A 26533-nucleotide genomic window follows, 5' to 3' on the forward strand; every position below is an offset into this window, starting at 1 on the left:
GTCAGTACTACTAACAGGTGTTAAGCAGAGACGTGGAAGATATAAAAAGACCCAAATTGAATTTCTAGAGATAAAAATTCTGAGATGAAAAATACACTAGATAGAATTACTGACAAACTAGACACTGCAGAAAAAAGATTAGCAAACTTGACATATTGTGGTACGCAGAATAATACCCTTCTTAAAGAGGTATACATCCTATCCCCAGAACCTGTGAATATGTTATTTTACATGGCAAAAAGAGAACTATGGTTGCAGATGCAAATAATGTTGCTAATTAGCTGGCCTTCAGGTGGGGCAATTATCTTGGATTTTCCAGGTGAGCTCAATCTGAGAACATAAATTCTTAAAAGTGGAAAAAACAAGTAGAAGAGAGGATCAGAGAGATGTGAGGTGCAGAGGACTCAACATGCTGTTTCTTTTTTGAGACGGGGTCTCAGGGTCTCCCTCTGTCATTTAGGCTGGAGTGCACAGTGGCGCAGTCATGGCTCACTGCAACATCAACTCTTGGGCTCAAGCAATCCTCCCATCTCAGCCCACCACAGGCAGCTGGAACCACAGATGCATGCCACCATGCCCGGGTACTTATTTTATTTTATTTTTTGTAGAGACAGGGTCTCGCTATGTTGCCCAGACTGGTCTCAAACTCCTGAGCTCAAGTGATCCTCCTGCCTCAGCCTCCCAAAGTGCTGAGATTACAGGCATGAGCCACCACACCTGGCCATCAACATGCTGTTTCTGACTGAAGATGGATGAAGGAGGCCACAAACCAAGGAATGCAGGTAACCTCTGGAAGCTGGAAAAAGCAAGAAAACAGATTCTTGCTTAAGCTCCCGGGAAGGAACGCAGCCCTACCAACACCTTAATTTCAGCTCAGCAAGACTTATGTCAGGCCTCTGAAATACAGAATTGTATGACAATAAATCTAGATGTGTTGTTTTAAACCATTAAATTTGTGGTAATTTGTTATGGCAGCAATGAAGTACTGAAATATACAAAACAATAGAAAACACCTAAAAATGAAAGAGAGAAAAATACTAATAACAAGAAACATTAGAGTTTTATTGAGCTAGGGACAACCTCAAGCAGTTTAATATACATATAAACAGAATCCCTAAAGGAAGAAGAGAGGGGTGAAAAAATATTTGCACAAACAGTAGTCACAACTTTCCAAATATAATGAAAACTATGAACCTACAAATCCATAAAGTTCAATGAACTCCAAGCACAAGATACATGAAAAAAATGACACTAAGTTACATCATAATCAAATTGGTCCACATAAGTATGATAAACACAAAGTCTTAAAAGCAGCCGGTGGGGAGAAGGGGAGCTAAATAAAGAGGAACAGAAATGAGGAGCACAGCGGATTTTTTTTGTCAGAAGCAATTTAAGTAAAACAACAGGGGAACAGTAAATTTGTAAACTACTAAAAGAAAAAAAAAAAGATCAATCTAGAGTTCTATACCCAGTGAAAATAGCTTTCAAAACTGAAGGTGAAATAAAGACTTTTCATACATATAACACTTAAAGGTAAATTCGACAAAAGATGGAAAAGACTTACACATTGAACACTATTTGGATACAGCTGACAGAAATTAAGACCTAAATAAATGGAGATTTTATGCTGTGTTCATGAGTTGGAAAAGTATATTTTTTTAAACTCTTCTCATATTGATCTATAAATGCAAGGCAAGCTTATTCAAAATCCAAGCAGAAATTGTGGAAATTGACAAGGTGATTCTAAAATTCATATGGAGGCATAAAGAACATATAATCACCAAAACAACTTCGCAAGAATACGATGAACACTACCTGGTTTTGAGGTTTATTATATAGCTATAGTGATCAATATATGCTACTGGGATAAAGATAAATCACCAGGCGCAGTGGCTCACACCTATAATCCCAGCACTTTGGGAGGCTGAGGCAGGTGGATCACTTCAGGTTAGGAGTTCAAGGCCAGCCTGGCCAACATGGTGAAACCCCATCTCTACTAAAAATACAAAACATTAGCCAGGCGTGGTGGCACATGCCTGTAGTCCCAGCTACTTGGGAGACTGAGGCAGGAGAATTGCTTGAACCCAGGAAGCAGAGGTTGCAGTGAGCCAAAATCGTGCCACTGCACTCCAGCCTGGGTGACAGAGTGAGACTCTGTCTCAAAAAAAAAAAAAAAAAATAAGCTACAAATTGGGAGAAAATATTTGCAAATCACATATCAAACAAAAACCTTGTACCTACAATACATAAATAATTCTCAAAAGATAAGAAAACAACCTCATTAAAAATGGACAAAAATCTTTGAGCAGATGTTTCAGTAAATATATACAAATGGCAAATAAGTATGTGAAAAGATGCTCAACATTATTACTCATTAGGAACATGCAAATTAAAACCACAATAAAATACCACCACATATCTATTTAGAACTGTTAAAAAGACATCTATCAAGTGTCGGCAAGAATGTGGTATAGCTAGAACTCCTATACACTCCTGGTGAGAATGTAAAATGGTATAGGTACTCTGGAAAACCATTTGGCAGCTTCTTTCAAAGTTACACATATACCTATCATATAATCCAGCCAATGCATTCCTAGGCATTTACTCAAGTGTAATGAAAGCATATGTCCATACAAAGACTTGTACATAAATGTTCATAGAAGTTTTATTTGTAATAGCCAAGGACTGGAAACAACCCACGTACTCATCAACAGGTGAACAGACAAGTAAACTGTGTTATATCCACTATTCTACAACAGCATAAATAAACTATTGATACATGCAACAACACAGATGAATCTCAAAACAATTACGCCGAGTGAAAGAAGCCAGGCAAAAAAGAGAACATACTGTATGATAAGATTTGAATGAAACTCTAGACAGTGCCAACTAATCTGTAGTGACAGAAAGTACATTAGTAGATGCCTGGGGGGACTGGGAAACAGGGAAAGGGAGGAGAAAGGAATTGCAAAAAGGCATGAAATTTTGTAAGCAACAAATATAAAATGCTCATTGTCTTGACTGTAGTGATGTTTCACTGGCATATACATATATCAAAACTTACTAAATTTTACTTTATGTGCAGTTTATTGCATATCAATTATAACTCAGTAAAGCTACTAATTTTTTTTTCTTAATTATGAGGATGGGATGAACAGCACAGGACTAGGTTTTGGATCTGGTCTCTAGTTCCCTACCAAAAGAAGCCCTCCACATCCCTGACATGTTAAATACTGGAGATTACATAGCTGTCATGTTAGCAGAGAAGTCTACAGTTAGAAACATTAGACGCAGTCTGGACAAGAGTAAATAAAGACCTCCCACAAGTTCCCTATCTCTTTCAGATTCAAAGAAATTACAAATGTCAACGACTATACTCACAGCTGATTAGAATCTCTGGCAACAAGACTACATCAGAATTTGTAGTCACAAGGACTTCCTCTTTCTGCAGGGCTGCTACTGCTCTGTTAACTGGGCCTAATTGAGACAGACTGTCTTATCGAAAGAAAAGTCATGATTCACTAAACCAGTATCTTATTATGCAATACGTTCTCTCTGAACTAAATTCTCATAAGGCTGGACAAACTCTCAAAAGCTCCACTGTCATATGGAAATCTTACCTCCAATAAAGGGCCAAACCTGGCTCCTAAAACCTAATCCACTTTCACAAACATGTGGCTGACCTGCCATTAGATCTGTGGTTTTTCTAAACAGTGGCTGAGGTGTTCACAGGGCTAGCAAAGAATATTTTTATTTATTTATTTATTTATTTATTTATTTATTTATTTAAAGATGGAGTTTCACTCTTGCCGCTCAGGCTGGAGTGCAATGGCACAATCTCAGCTCACTGCAACCTCTGCCTCCTAGGTTCAAGTGATTCTCCTGCCTCAGCCTCCCAAGTAGCTGGGACTACAGGTGCCCACCACCACGCCTGGCTAATTTTTGTATTTTTAGTAGAGACGGGGTTTCACCATGTTGGCCAGGCTGGTCTCAAACTCCTGACCCTGTGATTCGCCCGCCTCGGCCTCCCAAAGTGCTGGGATTACAGACGTAAGCCACCGCGCCCGGCCTCCAAAGAATATTTTTAAATTTCAAGAAAAACACAGCCAGCCTTGATATCTGTCAGACACCGTGTGAACTACTAGCTTGAGGTAGAACTCAGTTTTAAAGTTACACGTTATATCATGTTACAAACTGTTTGATGACATATGTCTGTTCTCCCACTGCTATAAAGAAATAACTGAGACTGGGTAATTTATAAAGAAAAGAGTTTTGATTGGCTCGTGATTCAGCAGGCTGTACAGGAAGCATGGCAGGGGAGGCCTCAGGAAACTTACACTCATGGCAGAAGGTGAAGGGGAAGTAGGCTCGTCTTACATGGCCAGAGCAAGAGGAAGAGGGAGAGGGGGAAGATGCTACATACTTTTAAACAACCAGATATTGTAAGAACTCTATCATGAGAACAGCACAAGGGGGATGGTGCTAAATAATTAGAAACTGCCCCCATGATCCAATCACCTCCTTCCAGGCCCCACCTGCAACACTGGAGATTACAATTGAACATGAGATTTGGGTAGGAACACAGATCCAAACCATATCATTTGCAAAGCTAGGTCTTTTTAGCAATTGTTGTCACAAAAGCAAGTATATGTGAAAATCAGTGTGGAACAGGAAATGAGATAGTACACAATCTGATTCCAGGGTCTGAGAAGCTGTGAATGTCCAAAAAGCAAACGCATCCCATTAGCAAGTAATTATTGTTAAGAATAAAATAATAGTACTTTAAAAAAGTATGTGCTATTTTTTCAAATGTTTACTAAGGTGTTAAGATATAAATATTTATTGATTTGGGGTATTGATAAATGCCACATTGATTTTCACATATACTTGGTTTCATTACAACAATTGCTAAAAAGATCCAGCTTTGCAAATTTATGATGTCATCAAACAGAATGTACTATGATATAACATGTAACTTTGAAACTGAGTTCCACCTCAGCTAGTAGTTCACCCAGTGCCTGACAAATATCAAATATGGCAGTGTCTGTTGTGAAATTTAAAAATATTCCTTGGCAGCCTGGTGAATTTGCTATAGCATTCAGGGACACTTCAGCCACTGTTTAGAAGTACGAATTTATTATGATGTTGGATATGTCACTTCCTATTAGGCCTAGCGACATGGATCTTATTGATGTCTCAATCCTAGACAATCCCAGACAACAGTACAGAAACTTTGCTACTCCCAGGAAATGCTAAAAAAAGGTGCCAATCAGAACCAATAGAGATACTTAATCTTTAATGAGCACACAAGGGCTGGGGGTAGATTTATAACAAATAAATCTGGATAGTCCTGTAGGCTCACCTTCTTTCCCCCTTTTAATGGCTTAGCAGAGAGCTGGCTCAACAGGTCTCAGTAAATTCTACAAAATAATACTACTAGCCACTGGAGTCTAGAGGCTTCTCCTTTCTATCAAGGCTACTTTCCAGCCAGGCAACAATATTCCCTGGCCCTCTTACTCTATAAATTATGTACAGCATTATACAGGCTCGCCTCTCTCTATGAGAACATTGACCAAAATGCCAGATAATCTCTGCCTACTCTGTTCAGTAAAAAAAAATGAGAGTTCAGGGGATGATATGTGCCCTACTATTTCTCTGCGTATAAATTTTCTTCCTATAAACCTGATATATTTGCACTGTAGGGTGCAGGGAGCCCCAAAGCCATGGCTTCCCACCAGGTATTTACAATTCATTCACCATCCTCCCAACTGAGGTATAATTTTCCAATGGAGTAATTTTTTTAAGAGATGGGTGTCTCACTACGTTGCCCAGGCTGCACTTGAATTCCCGAGGAATCCAAGGGATCCTCTTGCCTCAGCCTCCCCAGTAGTTGGGTTTACAGGCACACACCACTGCACCCAGCCCCAATGGAGTAAATTTTAATGATAACGGATGTAGCTTGATTATACAGCTAACGTTTCAACTTTATCGCATTTTCTAGAAAAATAGCATAAAAGATAGTTAACCTGGGCTAATCTTCTATTGAGGAAGGAGAGGGGTTTCTGTTACTCCTTTTCTCAGAGTTCACTCACATCAGCTTGGATTAATACCAAGATTAATGCCTGTGACCACTAGGAACTATATTATCTAAAGAGATGTTGATATTCTCTCTACTTCCTAATGAACAAAGTTTTCAGCTAACTAGTTTTTGAAAAACTCACAATATATTTTTATCTTGGAAATCACAGGCAAGTTTAAAACATTGTCGGACTGTGTTTAGCACACTAAACTTAATGCAGTAAAATTTTTTTTTACCCCTTTTAGAAATATTGTCTTTTTTTAATCCAAAGGCTCAGTTATATCCAGTCACAATGGAACAAGATTCTGACTATATCCTCCTTAGCTAGGGCTCTTAAAACACTTGGCCATTGTTCTTCACACTGTTTCAAACTGCCTGTCTTTAAAGGTTACTCCAGGGAGTTTTTGATCCTGACTTCTCATCTCTAGATGGCAGCAGAGGACTCCAGCCCAGGGTTAAATCAACACACTCAAGTACAATGGCTGACTGTCATAGCTCCCTAAACACGTGGTACATGTGCGCCTCCACAATGACCTGCACTTCTCCATGCGGGTCTGAACTCTGGCGCTTTCAGAATCAGTCCAGTAGAACCTCTTTGGTTCTTTCATAATCCCACTCACAAACATGGAGTCTGTGGGCTCCATTGCCCACCTCAGCCCATCAACCAGACCCCTGTGCTAAATTTAGGCTGTAACCACTGCAGCCAGGGCTTTGATATAACTAACAGTTCCATAAACGGCATCTGGCCAAAGGCATCAAAAGCACCAAAAGCGGTATCATTTCTGTCAGCCCAGCTGCAGCCGGGGTTTTGGCTGTGCTATGCTGGTAAAGTTTCACAAGATTGGTGTAGGGAGGGAGGGAGACCCTGGTTTGTAGTGTTTTCTGATTTCCATGATATAACTCTAAACTATGGCCAATTTCAGGCTACTGTCATGTAGAGGGAGCAGGAAAGAAGACATGCATACCCACAATCAGTTCCCATGAGCTCGTCTAAACTGGCCCCAGCTGGCTTGGTTTTGGGTCAGGTCCAATGTATGGTTGGTGAGAATGAGCACTTTTCCTTTTTTGAAAAATGAATTTTATTGTGTATATTTAAGGTTTACATGATATCATGAAATACATTTGGATAGTAAAATGGTTACTATAGTGAAGCAAATTAACATAGCTATCATCTCACATATTTTTGTATATGTAACAAGAGAGCAAAAATCCACTTATTTAAGTAAAATACCATTTTATTGACTTTAGTCCTCATGTTATACATTAGATCTCTAAATCTGTTCATCCTACCTGTCTGCTATTTGGTATCCTTTGATCTACATCTCTTCAGCTCCTCTCCCCACACCTGTGGTAACTACTGTTTCATTCTCTCTCGTTTTTGATCTCATATATATTGCACATATAACTGAGATGATGCAATAGCTTTCTGTGTCTGGCTTATTTCACTTAGCCTAATGTCCTCCAGGTCCATCCATGTTGTAGCAAATGGCAGAATCTCTCTCTTTTTTAAAGGCTGAATAATATCCTATTGTATATATACCACATTCTCCTTATCCCTTTGTCTGTTGGTGGACATTTAGGTTGTTTCTATATCTTGGTTACCGTGAAGAATGCTGCAGTGAACATGGGAGTGCAGATATCTTTATCAGGCGGTGATTTCAACTCTTTGGGGTGTATACCCAAGAGAGGGATTACTGGGTCATATGGTAGTTCTATTTTTCTGGGGGGAGGGGGTGGGGGGGCTCTTGTTGCCCAGGCTGGATGCAGTTGTGCGGTCTCAGCTCACTGCAACCTCCTCTTCCTGGGCTGAAGCAATTCTCCTATCTCAGCCTCCTGAGTAGCTGTGATTACAGGCACGTGGCACCATGCCTGGCTAATTTTTGTATTTTTAGTAGAGATGGTGTTTCACCATGTTGGCCAATCTGATCTCGAACTCCTGACCTCAGGTGATCTGCCCGCCTCGGCCTCCCAAAGCGCTGGGATTACAGGCGTGAGCCACTGTTCCTGACCAGTAGTTCTATTTTAAATTTCTATTTAAAGATAGAAACCTCCATACTGTTTTCCATAATGGCTGCACCAATCTACCTTCCTACCAACAGTGTTCTAGGGTTCCCTTTTCTCCAAACCCTAGCCAGCATTTCTCATCTCGTCTTTTGTCTTTTTTCCCCTATCTTTTTGATAAGCACTTTTCCTTTCAACACAAATTTACTCATTTCAGCTTTCATCTGCTCCTTCAAGAATCATCCTCCTCAGGTGCAACTCAGATGCAGGACTAGGGTGAGGCAAGTAAGGTGCCTAGAGAAAATTTAAGGAGGCACTCTCAGGAATATACAAGTGCAGGTACAGCCCTAAGAGTGAGGACTTCCTTAAAATTTTCACCCTAGGCACCTCAATAGCCACACAGCTTCTGCCATCCAATCATAAGTGGATCTGTCCCTACCCAAACATCAATGTCTCATTAGCACTTCCCTACCACCCAGCCTTTTTTTATCTCATAGTACCTTGGCTACATTTAGTCAAGATTTAAAAGTCTATCCCACTTTAAGGCCTACTGCACGCATTACTCTAACTTGACCTAGCAGCGATGGTTTTTGGTTCACTTAGGCAATCACACCTTCAAGACCCAAAAAGGCCAACCCCTCACCAGTTTACTCAGTTTTGCAGAAGAGTATACGGCAGTGAATAGAGCACACTGTCTAGCAGCAGAGCAGCTTGTTCCTTTAATGCAAGTCTTCACAGGAGTCCAGGGCTGTTCTTTTGCCTCCAAATTACAGCTCAGGTTCAAGGAAACAAGATTACACAGGTGAGTGTAGAAGCCTCTCTAGCTTAGTAGCCTCATGCCACATATAAAATACAATATATTTTGAACCTACGCAGGATTGGTACGAGAGTACTGCTCTCCTTCCAGGACTCAAAAAGAAGAACACCTGGGTATGTCACACCACATTCAGGAAAGCCCAAAGCTATGGCTTCTCCTCAAGTATTTAGAGGTCATTCACAATCCTCCCAGCTCAGATGCACTTTACCAATCAAGGATTATGTTTACCACAGGCAATGTTGTAAGGTCACACAGCTGTCATTCCACCTTTCATAGATTGCAGAGAAAGAGTGCTGGAAGATCACCAGGAGGCCATTTTCATAGGAGACAGGAGAAGGAGTTTACTAACCCTTTGCTCACACACACTAAGGCACAACACCATGAAATTTCAGAATGTTGGGAATAAAGAAAACAACCTAAAACCTTCCAGATTTTTGTTTTTAAAAAGTCTCATTCAAAGTTTTAGTAATTAGAATGGCTTCATACCTTTCAACAACAGCTACAGAACCTAGAAGTCACTGGAGGAATATCTTCAAAATTCCAAGGAAAAATAGTTTCTAAAATAGAAATGCAAATCTACATAAACTATTAATCAAGCTTAAAGGTAGATCTCTCAGAGATGCAGAGACTTAGAAAATTTTCCTTAGTGGACCATTTCTCAGAAACTTCTGCAGAACACCCATCCCCACACCAAACAAAGGAGTAATCCAAGAAAGAGTTGCAAATCCAAGAAATAGGAGACCTCTCATAGGGAAGAAGCAATATCTCAGTATGGTAATGAGGAGAGATTTCAGGATGTTCAGCAGGCCTAAAGAGCTTATCATGATGAGGGAATTATCCAGGGGAAAGAAGAAATTTATATTTCTGTCAAAGGATTTGGAGGTGAATTATTGATTGGATATTAAGAAAACTAAGGAAACAAACAAAAAAATCATAGAATAACCCTGGGGTAAAAGAGGGATTTAAGCACAGAAAAACCACTCTAACTCAGCTATGACCTGTCTTTACTGTGCTGGGAGAATGGGAAGGGGGAAATGGACGTACATTGGGAAGGAGGGTGTTGGCTTTCAGAAACTTTTGGTTTACTGATCTAACAGCCATTTCTAATTCCCTTTTCCTTTGTCTTCCCCTCACACTATATTCCCTTGGCTGGATAAAGGCTAATTACCTGCTTCCCATGCTTCTCTGGTAGCTATGGGTGACGAAGAAACTGTTCAAGTCAATGACCTGTAATCAGTAGTTTAGTAAGGGTTTCTGGGTAAGCTTTTACTTTCCTTATTGAACAAGTAGATTTGGCTGTCATCCCCTTTCCTTTCTTTTTGTCTTGGACATGGATTGATGCCTAGAGCTGCAACAGTCACAAGTACAAACATGAATCAACAAACAAAACACGGTGGAAGAGAAAGAAAGAGCATGAGTGACTGATGACATAGATGAGCCACTGCGCTGACTCTGAACAGCCTGCCTCTAAGACTTATTAAATGAAAGCTCAGTCAGGTTTTCTGTTACTTACAACTGAACGCATAAAAAATTCTTAACTAGGGGGAGGAACCAAGATGGCTGAATAGGAACAGCTCCGGTCTACAGCTCCCAGAGTGAGTGACGCAGAAGATGGGTGATTTCTGCATTTCCAACTGAGGTACTGGGTTCATCTCACTGGGGTGTGCCAGACAGTGGGGGCAGGACAGTGGGTGCAGCGCACTGTGTGCGAGCTGAAGCAGGGCGAGGCATCGCCTCACCCGGGAAGCGCAAGGGGTCAAGGAATTCCCTTTCCTAGTCAAAGAAAGGGGTGACAGATGGCACCTGGAAAATCAAGTCACTCCCACCCTAATACTGCGCTTTCCCAACAGGCTTAAAAAACGGCATACCAGGATATTATATCCTGCACCTGGCTGGGAGGGTCCTATGCCCACGGAGTCTCGCTCACTGCTAGCCCAGCAGTCTGAGATTAAACTGCAAGGTGGCAGCGAGGCTGGGGGAGGGGCACCCGCCATTGCCGAGACTTGATTAGGTAAACAAAGTGGCCGTGGGAAGCTCGAACTGGGTGGAGCCCACCGCAGCTCAAGGAGGCCTGCCTGCCTCTGTAGGCTCTACCTCTGGGGGCAGGGCACAGACAAACAAAAAGACAGCAGTAACCTCTGCAGACTTAAATGTCCCTGTCTGACAGCTTTGAAGAGAGTAGTGGTTCTCCAAGCACGCAGCTTGAGATCTGAGAATGGGCAGACTGCCTCCTCAAGTGGGTCCCTGACCCCTGAGTAGCCTAACTGGGAGGCACCCCCCAGTAGGGGCAAACTGACACCTCACATGGCTGGGTACTCCGAGACAAAACTTCCAGAGGAACTATCAGGCAGCAGCATTTGCGGTTCACCAATATCCACTGTTCTGCAGCCACCGCTGCTGATACCCAGGCAAACAGGGTCTGGAGTGGACCTCTAGCAAACTCCAACAGACCTACAGCTGAGGGCCCTGTCTGTTAGAAGGAAAACTAACAAACAGGAAGGATATCCACACCAAAAACCCATCTGTACGTCACCATTATCAAAGACTAAAGGTAGATACAACCACAAAGATGGGGTAAAAACAGAGCAGGAAAACTGGAAACTCTAAAAATCAGAGCACCTCTCCTCCTCCAGAGGAACACAGCTCTTCACCAGCAACAGAACAAAGCTGGACAGAGAATGACTTTGACAAGTTGAGAGAAGAAGGCTTCAGATGATCAAACTACTCCGAGCTACAGGAGGAAGTTCGAACCAATGGCAAAGAAGTTAAAAACTTTGAAAAAAAAATTAGACGAATGGATAACTAGAATAACCAATGCAGAGAAGTCCTTAAAGGACCTGATGGAGCTGAAAACCAAGGCATGAGAACTACCTGACGAATGCAGAAGCCTCAGTAGCTGATGCGATCAATTGGAAGAAAGGGTATCAGTGATGGAAGACGAAATGAATGAAATGAAGCGAGAAGAGAAGTTTAGAGAAAAAAGAATAAAAAGAAATGAACAAAGCCTCCAAGAAATATGGGACTATGTGAAAAGATCAAATCTATGTCTGATTGGTGTACCTGAAAGTGACGAGGAGAATGGAACCAAGTTGGAAAACACTCTGCAGGATATTATCCAGGAGAACTTCCCCAATCTAGCAAGGCAGGTCAACATTCAAATTCAGGAAATACAGAGAACGCCACAAAGATACTCCTTGAGAAGAGCAACTCCAAGACACATAATTGTCAGATTCACCAAAGTTGAAGTGAAGAAAAAAATGTTAAGGGCAGCCAGAGAGAAAGGTCGGGTTACCCACAAAGGGAAGCCCATCAGACTAACAGTGGATCTCACGGCAGAAACTCTACAAGCCAGAAGAGAGTGGGGGCCAATATTCAACATTCTTAAAGAAAAGAATTTTCAACCCAGAATTTCATATCCAGCCAAACTAAGCTTCATAAGTGAAGGAGAAATAAAATACTTTACAGACAAGCAAATGCTGAGAGATTTTGTCACCACCAGGCCTGCCCTAAAAGAGCTCCTGAAGGAAGCACTAAACATGGAAAGGAACAACCGGTACCAGCCGCTGCAAAAACATGCCAAATTGTAAAAACCATTAAGGCTAGGAAGACACTGTATCAACTAATGAGCAAAATAGCCAGCTGACATCATAATGACAGGATCAAATTCACACATAATGACATTAAGTTTGAATGTAAATGGGCTAAATGCTCCAATTAAAAGACACAGGCTGGCAAATTGGATAAAGAGTCGAGACCCATCAGTGTGCTGTATTCAGGAAACCCATCTCATGTGCAGAGACACACATAGGCTCAAAATAAAGGGATGGAGGAAGATCTATCAAGCAAATGGAAAACAGAAAAAGGCAGGGGTTGCAATCCTAGTCTCTGATAAAACAGACTTTAAACCAACATAGATCAAAAGAGACGAAGGCCATTACATAATGGTAAAGGGATCAATTCAACAAGAAGAGCTAACTATCCTAAATATATATGCACCCAATACAGGAGCACCCAGATACATAAAGCAAGTCCTGAATGACCTACAAAGAGACTTAGACTCCCACACAATAATAATGGGAGACTTTAACAGTCCACTGTCAACATTAGACAGATCAACGAGACAGAAAATTAACAAGGATACCCAGGAATTGAACTCAGCTCTACACCAAGGGGACCTAATAGACATCTACAGAACTCTCCACCCCAAATCAACAGAATATACATTTTTTTCAGCACCACACCACACCTATTCCAAAATTGACCACATAGTTGGAAGTAAAGCACTCAGCAAATGAAAAAGAACAGAAATTATAACAAACTGTCTCTCAGACCACAGTGCAATCAAACTAGAACTCAGGATTAAGAAACTCACTCAAAACCGCTCAACTACATGGAAACTGAACAACCTGCCCCTGAATGACTACTGGGTACATAACGAAATGAAGACAGAAATAAAGATGTTCTTTGAAACCAACGAGAACAAAGACACAACATACCAGAATCTCTGGGCACATTCAAAGCAGTGTGTAGAGGGAAATTTATAGCACTAAATGCCCACAAGAGAAAGCAGGAAAGATCTAAAATTGACACCCTAACATCACAGTTAAAAGAACTAGAAAAGCAAGAGCAAACACATTCAAAAGCTAGCAGAAGGCAAGAAATAACTAAAATCAGAGCAGAACTGAAGGAAATAGAGACACAAAAAAAACCTTCAAAAAATTAATGAATCCAGGAGCTGGTTTTTTTAAAAGATCAACAAAATTGATAGACTGCTAGCAAGAATAATAAAGAAGAAAAGAGAGTGGAGCCAAGATGGCCGAATAGGAACAGCTCCGGTCTCCAGCTCCCAGCCCCAGCGACACAGAAGACGGGTGATTTCTGCATTTCTGCTTGAGGTACCGGTTTCATCTCACTAGGGAGTGCCTAACAGTGGGTGCAGGACAGTCGGTGAAGCGCACTGTGCGCGAGCCGAAGCAGGGCAAGGCATTGCCTCACTCGGGAAGCGCAAGGGGTCAGGGAGTTCCCTTTCCTAGTCAAAGAAAGGGGAAACAGACGGCACCTGGAATATCGGGTCAGTCCCGTCCTAATACTGCGCTTTTCCAACGGGCCTGGAAAACGGCACACTGGGAGATTGTGTCCCGCACCTGGCTCGGAGGGTCCTATGCCCACAGAGTCTTGCTGATTGCTAGCACAGCAGTCTGAGATCACGCTGCAAGGCGGCAACGAGGCTGGGGGAGGGGCGCCCGCCATTGCCCAGGCTTGCTTAGGTAAACAAAGCAGCCAGGAAGCTCGAACTGGGTGGAGCCCACCACAGCTCAAGGAGGCCTGCCTGCCTCTGTAGGCTCCACCTCTGGGGGCAGGCCACAGACAACCAAAAACTCAGCAAGAACCTCCACAGCCTTAAATGTCCCTGTCTGACTGACAGCTTTGAAGAGAGTAGTGGTTCTCCCAGCACGCAGCTGGAGATCTGAGAACGGACAGACTGCCTCCTAAAGTGGGTCCCTCACCCCTGAGCAGCCTAACTGGGAGGCACCCCCCCAGTAGGGACAGACTGACACCTCATTCAACCGGGTACTCCTCTGAGACAAAACTTTCAGAGGAACTATCAGACAGCTGAATTTGTGGTCTCACGAAAATCTGCTCTTCTGCAGCCACCGGTGCTGACACCCAGCCAAACAGGGTCTGGAGTGGACCTCTAGTAAACTCCAACAGACCTGCAGCTGAGGGTCTTGTCTGGTAGAAGGAAAATTAACAAACAGAAAGGACATCCACACCAAAAACCCATCTGTACATCATCATCATCGAAGACAAAAAGTAGACAAAACCACAAAGATGGGGAAAAAACAGACCAAAAAAACTGGAAACTCTAAAAAACAGAGCACCTCTCCTCCTCCAAAGGAACGCAGTTCCTCACCAGCAATGGAACAAAGCTGGATGGAGGATGACTTTGATGAGTTGAGAGAAGAAGGCTTCAGACGATCAAACTACTCTGAGCTACGAGAGGAAATTCAAAACAATAGCAAAGAAGTTAAAAACTTTGAAAAAAAATTAGAAGAATGGATAACTAGAATAACCAATGGAGAGAAGGGCTTAAAGGAGATGATGGAGCTGAAAGCCAAGTTTCAAGAACTACGCGAAGAATGCAGAAGCCTCAGTAGCAGATGCGATCAACTGGAAGAAAGGGTATCGCTGATAGAAGATGAAATGAATGAAATGAAGAGAGAAGGGAAGTTTAGAGAAAAAAGAATAAAAAGAAATGAACAAAGCCTCCAAGAAATTTGGGACTATGTGAAAAGACCAAACCTACGTCTGATTGGTGTACCTGAAGATGATGGGGAGAATGGAACCAAGTTGGAAAACACTCTGCAAGATATTATCCAGGAGAACTTCCCCAATCTAGCAAGGCAGGCCAGCATTCAGATTCAGGAAATACAGAGAACGCCACAAAGATACTCCTCGAGAAGGGCAACTCCGAGACACGTAATTGTCAGATTCACCAAAGTTGAAATGAAGGAAAAAATGTTAAGGGCAGCCAGAGAGAAAGGTCGGGTTACCCACAAAGGGAAGCCCATCAGACTAACAGCTGATCTCTCAGCAGAAACTCTACAAGCCAGAAGAGAGTGGGGGCCGATATTCAACATTCTTAAAGAAAAGAATTTTCAACCCAGAATTTCCTATCCCGCCAAACTAAGCTTCATAAGTGAAGGAGAAATAAAATACTTTACAGACAAGCAAACGCTGAGTGATTTTGTCACCACCAGGCCTGCCCTAAAAGAGCTCCTGAAGGAAGCACTAAACATGGAAAGGAACAACCGGTACCAGCCCCTGCAAAAACATGCCAAATTGTAAAGACCATCGAGGCTAGGAAGAAACTATAGCAACTAACGAGCAAAATAACCAACTAGCATCATAATGACAGGATCAGATTCACACATAACAATATTCACGTTAAATGTAAATGGGCTAAATGCTCCAATCAAAAGACACAGACTGGCAAACTGGATAAGGAGTCAGGACCCATCAGTGTGCTGTATTCAGGAAACCCATCTCACGTGCAGAGACACACATAGACTCAAAATAAAGGGATGGAGGAAGATCTATCAAGCAACTGGAAAACAAAAAAAGGCAGGGGTTGCAATCCTAGTCTCTGATAAAATAGACTTTAAACCAACAAAGATCAAAAGAGACAAAGAAGGCCATTACATAATGGTAAAGGGATCAATTCAACAAGAAGAGCTAACTATCCTAAATATATATGCACCCAACACAGGAGCACCCAGATTCATAAAGCAAGTCCTCAGTGACCTACAAAGGGACTTAAACTCCCACACAATAATAATGGGAGATTTTAACACCCCACTGTCAGCATTAGACAGATCAACGAGACAGAAAGTTAACAAGGATATCCAGGAATTGAACTCAGCTCTACATAAAGTGAACCTAATAGACATCTACAGAACTCTCCACCCCAAATCAACAGAATATACATTTTTTTCAGCACCACACCACACCTATTCCAAAATTGACCACATAGTTGGAAGTAAAGCTCTTCTCAGCAAATGTAAAAGAACAGAGATTATAACAAACTGTCTCTCAGACCACAGTGCAATCAAACTAGAACTCAGGATTAAGAAACTCACTCAAAACCGCTCAACTACATGGAAACTGAACAACCTGCTCCTGAATGACTATTGGGTACATAATGAAATGAAGGCAGAAATAAAGATGTTCTTTGAAACCAACGAGAACAAAGACACAACATACCAGAATCTCTGGGACACGTTCAAAGCAGTGTGTAGAGGGAAATTTATAGCACTAAATGCCCACAAGAGAAAGCAGGAAAGATCCAAAATTGACACCCTAACATCACAATTAAAAGAACTAGAAAAGCAAGAGCAAACACATTCAAAAGCTAGCAGAAGGCTAGAAATAACTAAAATCAGAGCAGAACTGAAGGAAATAGAGACACAAAAAACCCTTCAAAAAATTAATGAATCCAGGAGCTGGTTTTTTGAAAAGATCAACAAAATTGATGGACCGCTAGCAAGACTAATAAAGAAGAAAAGAGAGAAGAATCAAATAGATGCAATAAAAAACGAAAAAGGGGATATCACCACCGATCCCACAGAAATACAAACTACCATCAGAGAATACTACAAACACCTCTATGCAAATAAACTAGAAAATCTAGAAGAAATGGATAAATTCCTCGACAAATACACCCTCCCAAGACTAAACCAGGAAGAAGTTGAATCTCTGAATAGACCAATAACAGGTTCTGAAATTGTGGCAATAATCAATAGCTTACCAACCAAAAAGAGTCCAGGACCTGATGGACTCACAGCTGAATTCTACCAGAGGTACAAGGAGGAACTGGTACCATTCCTTCTGAAACTATTCCAATCCATAGAAAAAGAGGGAATCCTCCCTAACACATTTTACGAAGCCAGCATCGTCCTGATACCAAAACCTGGCAGAGACATAACCAAAAAAGAGAATTTCAGACCAATATCCTTGATGAACATTGATGCAAAAATCCTCAATAAAATACTGGCAAACCGAATCCAGCAGCACATCAAAAAGCTTATCCACCATGATCAAGTGGGCTTCATCCCTGGGATGCAAGGCTGGTTCAACATACGCAAATCAATAAATGTAATCCAGCATATAAACAGAACCAAAGACAAAAACCACATGATTATCTCAATAGATGCAGAAAAGGCCTTTGACAAAATTCAACAACCCTTCATGCTAAAAACTCTCAATAAATTAGGTATTGATGGGACATATCTCAAAATAATAAGAGCTATCTACAACAAACCCACAGCCAATATCATACTGAATGGGCAAAAACTGGAAGCATTCCCTCTGAAAACTGGCACAAGACAGGGATGCCCTCTCTCACCGCTCCTATTCAACATAGTGCTGGAAGTTCTGGCCAGAGCAATCAGGCAGGAGAAGGAAATAAAGGGTATTCAATTAGGAAAAGAGGAAGTCAAATTGTCCCTGTTTGCAGATGACATGATTGTATATCTAGAAAACCCCATTGTCTCAGCCCAAAATCTCCTTAAGCTGATTAGCAACTTCAGCAAAGTCTCAGGATACAAAATTAATGTACAAAAATCACAAGCATTCTTGTACACCAATCACAGACAAACAGAGAGCCAAATCATGAGTGAACTCCCATTCACAATTGCTTCAAAGAGAATAAAATACCTAGGAATCCAACTTACAAGGGATGTGAAGGACCTCTTCAAGGAGAACTACAAACCACTGCTCAATGAAATAAAAGAGGATACAAACAAATGGAAGAACATTCCATGCTCATGGGTTGGAAGAATCAATATCGTGAAAATGGCCATACTGCCCAAGGTAATTTATAGATTCAATGCCATCCCCATCAAGCTACCAATGACTTTCTTCACAGAATTGGAAAAAACTACTTTAAAGTTCATATGGAACCAAAAAAGAGCCCGCATCGCCAAGTCAATCCTAAGCCAAAAGAACAAAGCTGGAGGCATCACACTACCTGACTTTAAACTATACTACAAGGCTACAGTAACCAAAACAGCATGGTACTGGTACCACAACAGAGACATAGATCAATGGAACAGAACAGAGCCCTCAGAAATGATGCCGCATAGCTACAACTATCTGATCTTTGACAAACCTGACAAAAACAAGAAATGGGGAAAGGATTCCCTATTTAATAAATGGTGCTGGGAAAACTGGCTAGCCATATGTAGAAAGCTGCAACTGGATCCCTTCCTTACACCTTATACAAAAATTAATTCAAGATGGATTAAAGACTTATATGTTAGACCTAAAACCATTAAAATCCTACAAGAAAACCTAGGCAATACTATTCAGGACATAGGCGTGGGCAAGGACTTCATGTCTAAAACACCAAAAGCAATGGCAACAAAAGCCAAAATCGACAAATGGGATCTCATTAAACTAAAGAGCTTCTGCACAGCAAAAGAAACTATCATCAGAGTGAACAGGCAACCTACACAATGGGAGAAAATTTTTGCAACCTACTCATCTGACAAAGGGCTAATATCCAGAATCTACAATGAACTCAAACAAATTTACAAGAAAAAAACAAACAACCCCATCAAAAAGTGGGCAGAGGACATGAACAGACACTTCTCAAAAGAAGACATTTATGCAGCCAAAAAACACATGAAGAAATGCTCCTCATCACTGGCCATCAGAGAAATGCAAACCAAAACCACAGTGAGATACCATCTCACACCAGTTAGAATGGCCATCATTAAAAAATCAGGAAACAACAGGTGCTGGAGAGGATGTGGAGAAATAGGAACACTTTTACACTGTTGGTGGGACTGTAAACTAGTTCAACCATTGTGGAAGTCAGTGTGGCGATTCCTCAGGGATCTAGAACTAGAAATACCATTTGACCCAGCCATCCCATTACTGGGTATATACCCAAAGGACTATAAATCATGCTGCTATAAAGACACATGCACATGTATGTTTATTGCGGCACTATTCACAATAGCAAAGAGTTGGAACCAACCCAAATGTCCAACAACGATAGACTGGATTAAGAAAATGTGGCACATATACACCATGGAATACTATGCAGCCATAAAAAATGATGAGTTCGTGTCCTTTGTAGGGACATGGATGAAACTGGAAACCATCATACTCAGTAAGCTATCGCAAGGACAAAAAACCAAACACCGCATGTTCTCACTCATAGGTGGGAATTGAACAATGAGAACTCATGGACACAGGAAGGGGAACATCACCCTCCGGGGACTGTTGTGGGGTGGGGGGAGGGGGGAGGGACAGCATTAGGAGATACACCTAATGCTAAATGACGAGTTAATGGGTGCAGGAAATCAACATGGCACATGGATACATATGTAACAAACCTGCACATTGTGCACATGTACCCTAAAACCCTAAAGTATAATAAAAAAAAAAAAAAAAGAAAAAAAAGGAAAAAAAAAAAAACAAAAAAAAAACAAAAAAAAAAAAAGAAGAAAAGAGAGAAGAATCAAATAGACACAATAAAAAATGATAAAGGGGATATCACCACCGATCCCACAGAAATACAAACTACCATCAGAGAATACTATAAACACCTCTACGCAAATAAACTAGAAAATCTAGAAGAAATGGATAAATTCCTTGACACATATATATCCTCCCAAGACTAAACCAGGAAGAAGTTGAATCTCTGAATAGACCAATAATAGGCTCTGAAATTGAGGCAATAATCAATAGCTTACCAACCAAAAAAAGTCCAGGACCAGATGGATTCACAGCTGAATTCTACCAGAGGTACAAGGAGGAACTGGTACCATTCCTTCTGAAACTATTCCAATCAATAGAAAAAGAGGGAATCCTCCCTAACTCATTTTATGAGGCCAGCATCATCCTGATACCAAAGCCTGGCAGAGACACAACCAAAAAAGAGAGTTTTAGACCAATATCCTTGGTGAACATTGATGCAAAAATCCTCAATAAAATACTGGCAAACCGAATCCAGCAGCGCATCAAAAAGCTTATCCACCATGATCAAGTGGGCTTCATCCCTGGGATGCAAGACTGGTTCAACATATGCAAATCAATAAATGTAATCCAGCATATAAACAGAACCAAAGACAAAAACCACATGATTATCTCAATGGATGCAGAAAAGGCCTTTGACAAAATTCAACAACCTTCATGCTAAAAATTCTCAATAAATTAGATATTGATGGGACACATCTCAAAATAATAAGAGCTATCTATGACAAACCCATAGCCAATATCATACTGAATGGGCAAAAACTGGAAGCATTCCCTTTGAAAACTGGCACAAGACAGGGATGCCCTCTCTCACCACTCCTATTCAACATAGTGTTGGAAGTTCTGGCCAGGGCAATCAGGCAGGAGAAGGAAATAAAGGGTATTCAATTAGGAAAAGTGGAAGTCAAATTGTCCCTGTTTGCAGATGACATGATTGTATATCTAGAAAACCCCATCGTCTCAACCCAAAATCTCCTTAAGCTGATAAGCAACTTCAGCAAAGTCTCAGGATACAAAATCAATGTACAAAAATCACAAGCATTCTTATACACCAATAACAGACAGAGAGCCAAATCATGAGTGAACTCCCATTCACAATTGCTTCAAAGAGAATAAAATACCTAGGAATCCAACTTATGAGGGATGTGAAGGACCTCTTCAAGGAGAACTACAAACCACTGCACAATGAAATAAAAGAGGATACAAACAAATGGAAGAACATTCCATGCTCATGGATAGGAAGAATCAATATCGTGAAAATGGCCATACTGCCCAAGGTAATTTATAGATTCAATGCCATCCCATCAAGCTACCAATGACTTTCTTCACAGAACTGGGAAAAACTACTTTAAAGTTCATATGGAACCAAAAAAGAGTCTGCATCGCCAAGTCAATCCTAAGCCAAAAGAACAAAGCTGGAGGCATCATGCTACCTGACTTCAAACTATACTACAAGGCTACAGTAACCAAAACAGCATGGTACTGGTACCAAAACAGAGATATAGACCAATGGAACAGAACAGAGCCCTAAGAAATAATGCTGCATATCTACAACTATCTGGTCTTTGACAAACCTGACAAAAGCAAGAAATGGGGAAAGGAATCCCTATTTAATAAATGGTGCTGGGAAAACTGGCTAGGCATATGTAGAAAGCTGAAACTAGATCCCTTCCTTACACCTTATACAAAAATTAATTCAAGATGGATTAAAAACCCTAGAAGAAAACCTAGGTAATACCATTCAGGACATAGGCATGGGCAAGGACTTCATGTCTAAAACACCAAAAGCAATGGCAACAAAAGCCAAAATTGACAAATGGGATCTAATTAAACTAAAGAGCTTCTGCACAGCAAAAGAAACTACCATCAGAGTGAACAGGCAACCTACAGAATGGGAGAAAATTTTTGCAACCTACTCATCTGACAAAGGGCTAATATCCAGAATCTACAATGAACTCAAACAAATTTACAAGAAAAAAACAAACAACCCCATTAAAAAGTGGGTGAAGGATATGAACAGACACTTCTCAAAAGAAGACATTTATGCAGCCAAAAAACACATGAAAAAATGCTCATCATCACTGGCCATCAGAGAAATGCAAATCAAAACCACAATGAGATACCATCTCACACCAGTTAGAATGGCCATCATTAAAAAGTCAGGAAACAACAGGTGCTGGACAGGATGTGGAGAAATAGGAACACTTTTACACTGTTGGTGGGACTGTAAACTAGTTCAACCATTGTGGAAGTCAGTGTGGCAATTCCTCAGGGATCTAGAACTAGAAATACCATTTGACCCAGCCACCCCATTACTGTGTATACACCCAAAGGGTTATAAATCATGCTGCTATAAAGACACATGCACACTATGTTTATTGTGGCACTTTTCACAATAGCAAAGACTTGGAACCAACCCAAATGTCCAACAACGATAGACTGGATTAAGAAAATGTGGTGCATATACACTATGGAATACTATGCAGCCATAAAAAATGATGAGTTCATGTCCTTTGTAGGGACATGGATGAAACTGGAAACCATCATTCTCAGCAAACTATCTCAAGGACAAAAAACCCAACACCGCCTGTTCTCACTCATAGGTGGGAACTGAACAATGAGAACACATGGACACAGGAAGGGGAACATCACACACTGGGGACTGTTGGGGGTGGGGGGAGGGGGGAGGGATAGTATCAGGAGATATACCTAATGCTAAATGACAAGTTGATGGGTGCAGCACACCAACATGGCACATATTATACATAGGTAACAAACCTGCACATTGTGCACATGTACCCTAAAACTTAAAGTATAATAATAAAGTATAATAATAATAAAGTTAAAAAAATAATAATAATAATAATAAAGGTACCTACCACAAAAAAAATTCTTAACTAATACACGGTAGATGAGGGTTAAATACTCATTCTCTATAGTAGGAAGTCAGTACATGATGTCTAAAGATGTAAAGACCAATAAATAACATGTTGAAGCATGTTATTTACTTGGAAACATGACAGTAAGCACCTGAAGAAATAGCTAAAAGAATGAAAACTGGATGCCACTGAGGAGTGGAAATTGAGGAAAGGTGGGGCTGGTGACTGCTATTTTTCTTTTTCTTCTTTTTTTGAGACAGGGTCTTGCTCTGTTGCAAGGCTGGAGTCCAGTGGTGTGATTACAGCTCACTACAGCCTCGACGTCTTGGGCTCAAGCAATCCTCCCACTTCAGCCTCCCATGTAGCTGGGACCACAGGCATGTGCCACCATGACTGGCTAATTTTTAATTTATTTTTATTTTTGTAGAGATGGGGGTCTCCCTATGTTTCCCAGGCTGCACTATTTATTTATTGTAAGCCTTATAGTAGGGTCTCTCAACATCAGCACTACCAACATTTTGGGCCATATAATTCTTTGTTGTGTGGGGCTGTCCTATGCATTGTCTCTCAGTGTTTCTGGCCTCTACCCATTAGATGTCAGTAGCAATCCCCCTTTTCCCCAATTGTGACAACCATAAATGTTTCTGACCATTGCCAAATGACCCTGCAGAGCAAAACTGCCTTTGGTTAAGAACCACTGCCTTATAGTGATATTTTTTTTAACTTTTAATAATACTGTAAATGTACAATTTTCATAAAATTAATTACAGGTAAAGAGACAGTATGAAAGAAGCTAGACGGAAAACTGCCAAATGTCATTTCACCTTTCAAACACCTCTCACCCTCCTTTCACTGACCTTCCCCTAAGCCTAAGAATCTCACTCCTTCCCTCCCAGCCAAGCAGCACAGACAGAGCAGACACTTACCACCTAGAAATGCACACTCATAATGGCTGCAGGTCTTGTTTATGCTTTGAAGGATAAGGTTATTGCCAGCCCCTTCCTGTGACACTTGAAAAACCTCATTCAGAGGTATTAAAGTAATTCTTTCACTTTCTTTATCAAGAAAGTTTTCAATGTCAACTCCAAGGCATGTGTAGATGGATAACACAGTGAGCTGGTCATTAGCAGCCTGAGGTTTGGCTGAATATGCCAAGGTAAAATGGCCAAACCTGGCTTGGTTTAGCCCTCCAAATGTAAATGAAGTGCCCTGGCTTGTTCTATATACCACATTTTTGGAACTGGCCTCACAAGGTCTTCTCAGCAACTGCAGGGCTCTTGTCAGGTAAAAGTGGAAAGCTTTGAACTGGAAGCCGTAGATATAATCTTCTCGAGATTGGCCAGCCATCTTCACAGCTTCACTGAACAGATGGTAAAAGGGAGTTTGCTCTTGAGCTTCGGAAATATATGCCATCAGGGCTATTCCATGGTTATCCTTAAAATTCATAGGGAGAAAGATTTGAGTCTTTCGGGCTGCCCATTTGGCTTTTGCATTTTCCCACACAGTATCTAATTGCTGGTGGCTTCCTTTTTCCTCCTTTAGCAGTTGGGGAACGTATTTAATTTCCATCCTGTCCATACATTTCAGGTATTCATCATCAAATGCATTATCTGCCATGTCTAACACTTCAGCTGTCACCTTTAAAGGAAAAAGAAATTAATACTCTTGAAATAAGAAATTTAGTGAGTATCATTTTCTCTCGCATTATTACCCCCACCTTCTCATATCTTGCCAAAATTCTCTCCTTATTTATAACCAATTTTGAGTAGGTTTTTATGCAGCAAGTATATTCCATTGCTGTTGATAACTTTTCTCAGCTGTGACATATTTGTGTGAAAGAGTAAATGTCAGTGGGTGAGAGGTATGGGTGAGATTGTGCCTGTAGCTCATTTATCTGGACATTATGGTACAGAGCAGAGAACAATGAATGTGAAGCTAAAGAAATGGGTGGCAGTCCTGGCTTTGAACATCGTAGCTAGATTTCTTTGACCCTTCAAGGCTGTTGGGAATTTGAAGTATCATATGCAAAACGTTATTCATGATCTATAACACATAATGACAAACATTACTCCTTTTCCTTTGGGGTTGCCCCCTCCCTTGTCCATATGGCCTGGGTAGAAATGATTTTGCACCTCCTGGATAAGCAGGTGATCTAAGTCTAGCAATCAGAGCTCTCAGAGGAAAAAAATGGATCTTTCTTCCTCTAAAGCTATAAGCTGTAAGGATAATATTGACCTAGGGCTTCCAACAGTTATTCTTTAATCCCATGGAGAATTCTGTCTTAAAATAAAGCAACAAATAAGGCTTGCTGAGCTGAGAGTTAGAGACGAGGCCCCGAAAACATACTTTAGACGCTGGGCCTAACTGTACCTAAGACTGTTTTCTTCACCAGTTGTAAGAATCAATAAATTCCCTGTTTGCTTCAGCTAGTTTGAATTGTATTTCAGTCACATACAACTGAAGAGGCATAATACCACATACAACTAAATTATACATATACATATGTTCACATACCATAAGAAGCAGGGTGGTGTAATGTAATTAACACCACTTTGAAGCCAGGCAGATCTGAATTCAAATCCCATTTGTTACTAACTAGGTATGGGAAAGTTACTTGACATTTCTAATCCTCAAGTTTTCAATTTTAAAAAAATGAGGATAAAAGCCCGGGCACAGTGGCTCATGTCTGTAATCCCAGCACTCTGGGAGGCCGAGGCGGGCAGATCATGAAGTCAGGAGTTCAGGAGTTCAAGACCAGCCTGGCTAACATGATGAAACCCCATCTCTACTAAAAATACAAAAATTAGCTAAGCATAGTGGCAGGCGCCTGTAATCCCAGCTACTCAGGAAGCTGAGGCAGGAGAATTGCTTGAAACCGGAAGGTGGAGGTTGCAGTGAGCGGAGACTGCACCACTGCACTCCAGCCTGGGCAAAAGAGCAAAACTCCATCTCAAAAAATAAAAAATAAATTAAAAAATGAAGATAAAGTGGAGAAAATAATATTTTAACTGTGGGATGGCTGTGAGAATTAAATTACATAATGAATAGATGCAAAGCCCTTTGCCCCATGCCTGGCACATATCAAGTCTTTAACATACTGTGGTTATTATTATTTTTTCATAAGGTCTTTCTCCAGTGTGATGTGGTTATTTTGTATTATTTCATGATAGGAATATATATATTATACTGTTAGTTCCTTAAGGGTAGGATCTGTATCGTTTTTATCTTTGAATCCTACACACCTAGCACAGAACCTGGCAAAATAATTCAAGTGAACTAAATTAGAACCCTGTACTCTGGCTTATGGATCAAAAAATAAGATGATCACATCTCCCCAGGAATACCATTTATGGGTTCCTACAAATAAAAGGATAATGCCTCTTCCATTATTCTATACTAGTATGGTGCATAGTTGCATAAGTCTGCTTAGGGACCTCAGGTGGAGACTTTATAGACACATTTAGCCAGAAGCTGTTAAAGTTACAGAATCAAAAAAACAAGTTACAGGTTCTACGTGAATGATTCTTAAAAACTCTCTGTGTGTGTGTGTGTGTGGGTGTGAGACAGAGAGAGAGTGAGAGAGAGAGAGACAGAGAGAGACAGAGATACTAACTTGTAAAAGCAAAACAAAACTTGCTTCCATATCCTGCTCTAGGTATCTCCTTTCCCATCTTTCTTCTCTCCCTCACGAACAAACATCTTGAAAGAGAT

The 26533-nt window shown here is 40.9% G+C and overlaps 1 protein-coding gene across 12 annotated transcripts in view; it reads right to left on the reverse strand.

Annotated features, from left to right (window-relative positions):
- Positions 1 to 26533, reverse strand: part of ART3 (ADP-ribosyltransferase 3 (inactive)) — a 134810-nt gene that overhangs the window by 19274 nt on the left and 89003 nt on the right. For all 12 annotated transcript variants that reach the window (XM_063610374.1, XM_055297281.2, XM_055297282.2 and 9 more), the window contains one exon: positions 23749 to 24460. In XM_063610374.1, the coding sequence (XP_063466444.1) occupies positions 23749 to 24460 (712 nt within the window). The remainder of the gene's footprint in view (positions 1 to 23748; positions 24461 to 26533) is intronic.

Source organism: Symphalangus syndactylus, chromosome 10 (assembly GCF_028878055.3).
Source record: "Symphalangus syndactylus isolate Jambi chromosome 10, NHGRI_mSymSyn1-v2.1_pri, whole genome shotgun sequence".
NCBI classification, from domain to species: domain Eukaryota; kingdom Metazoa; phylum Chordata; class Mammalia; order Primates; family Hylobatidae; genus Symphalangus; species Symphalangus syndactylus.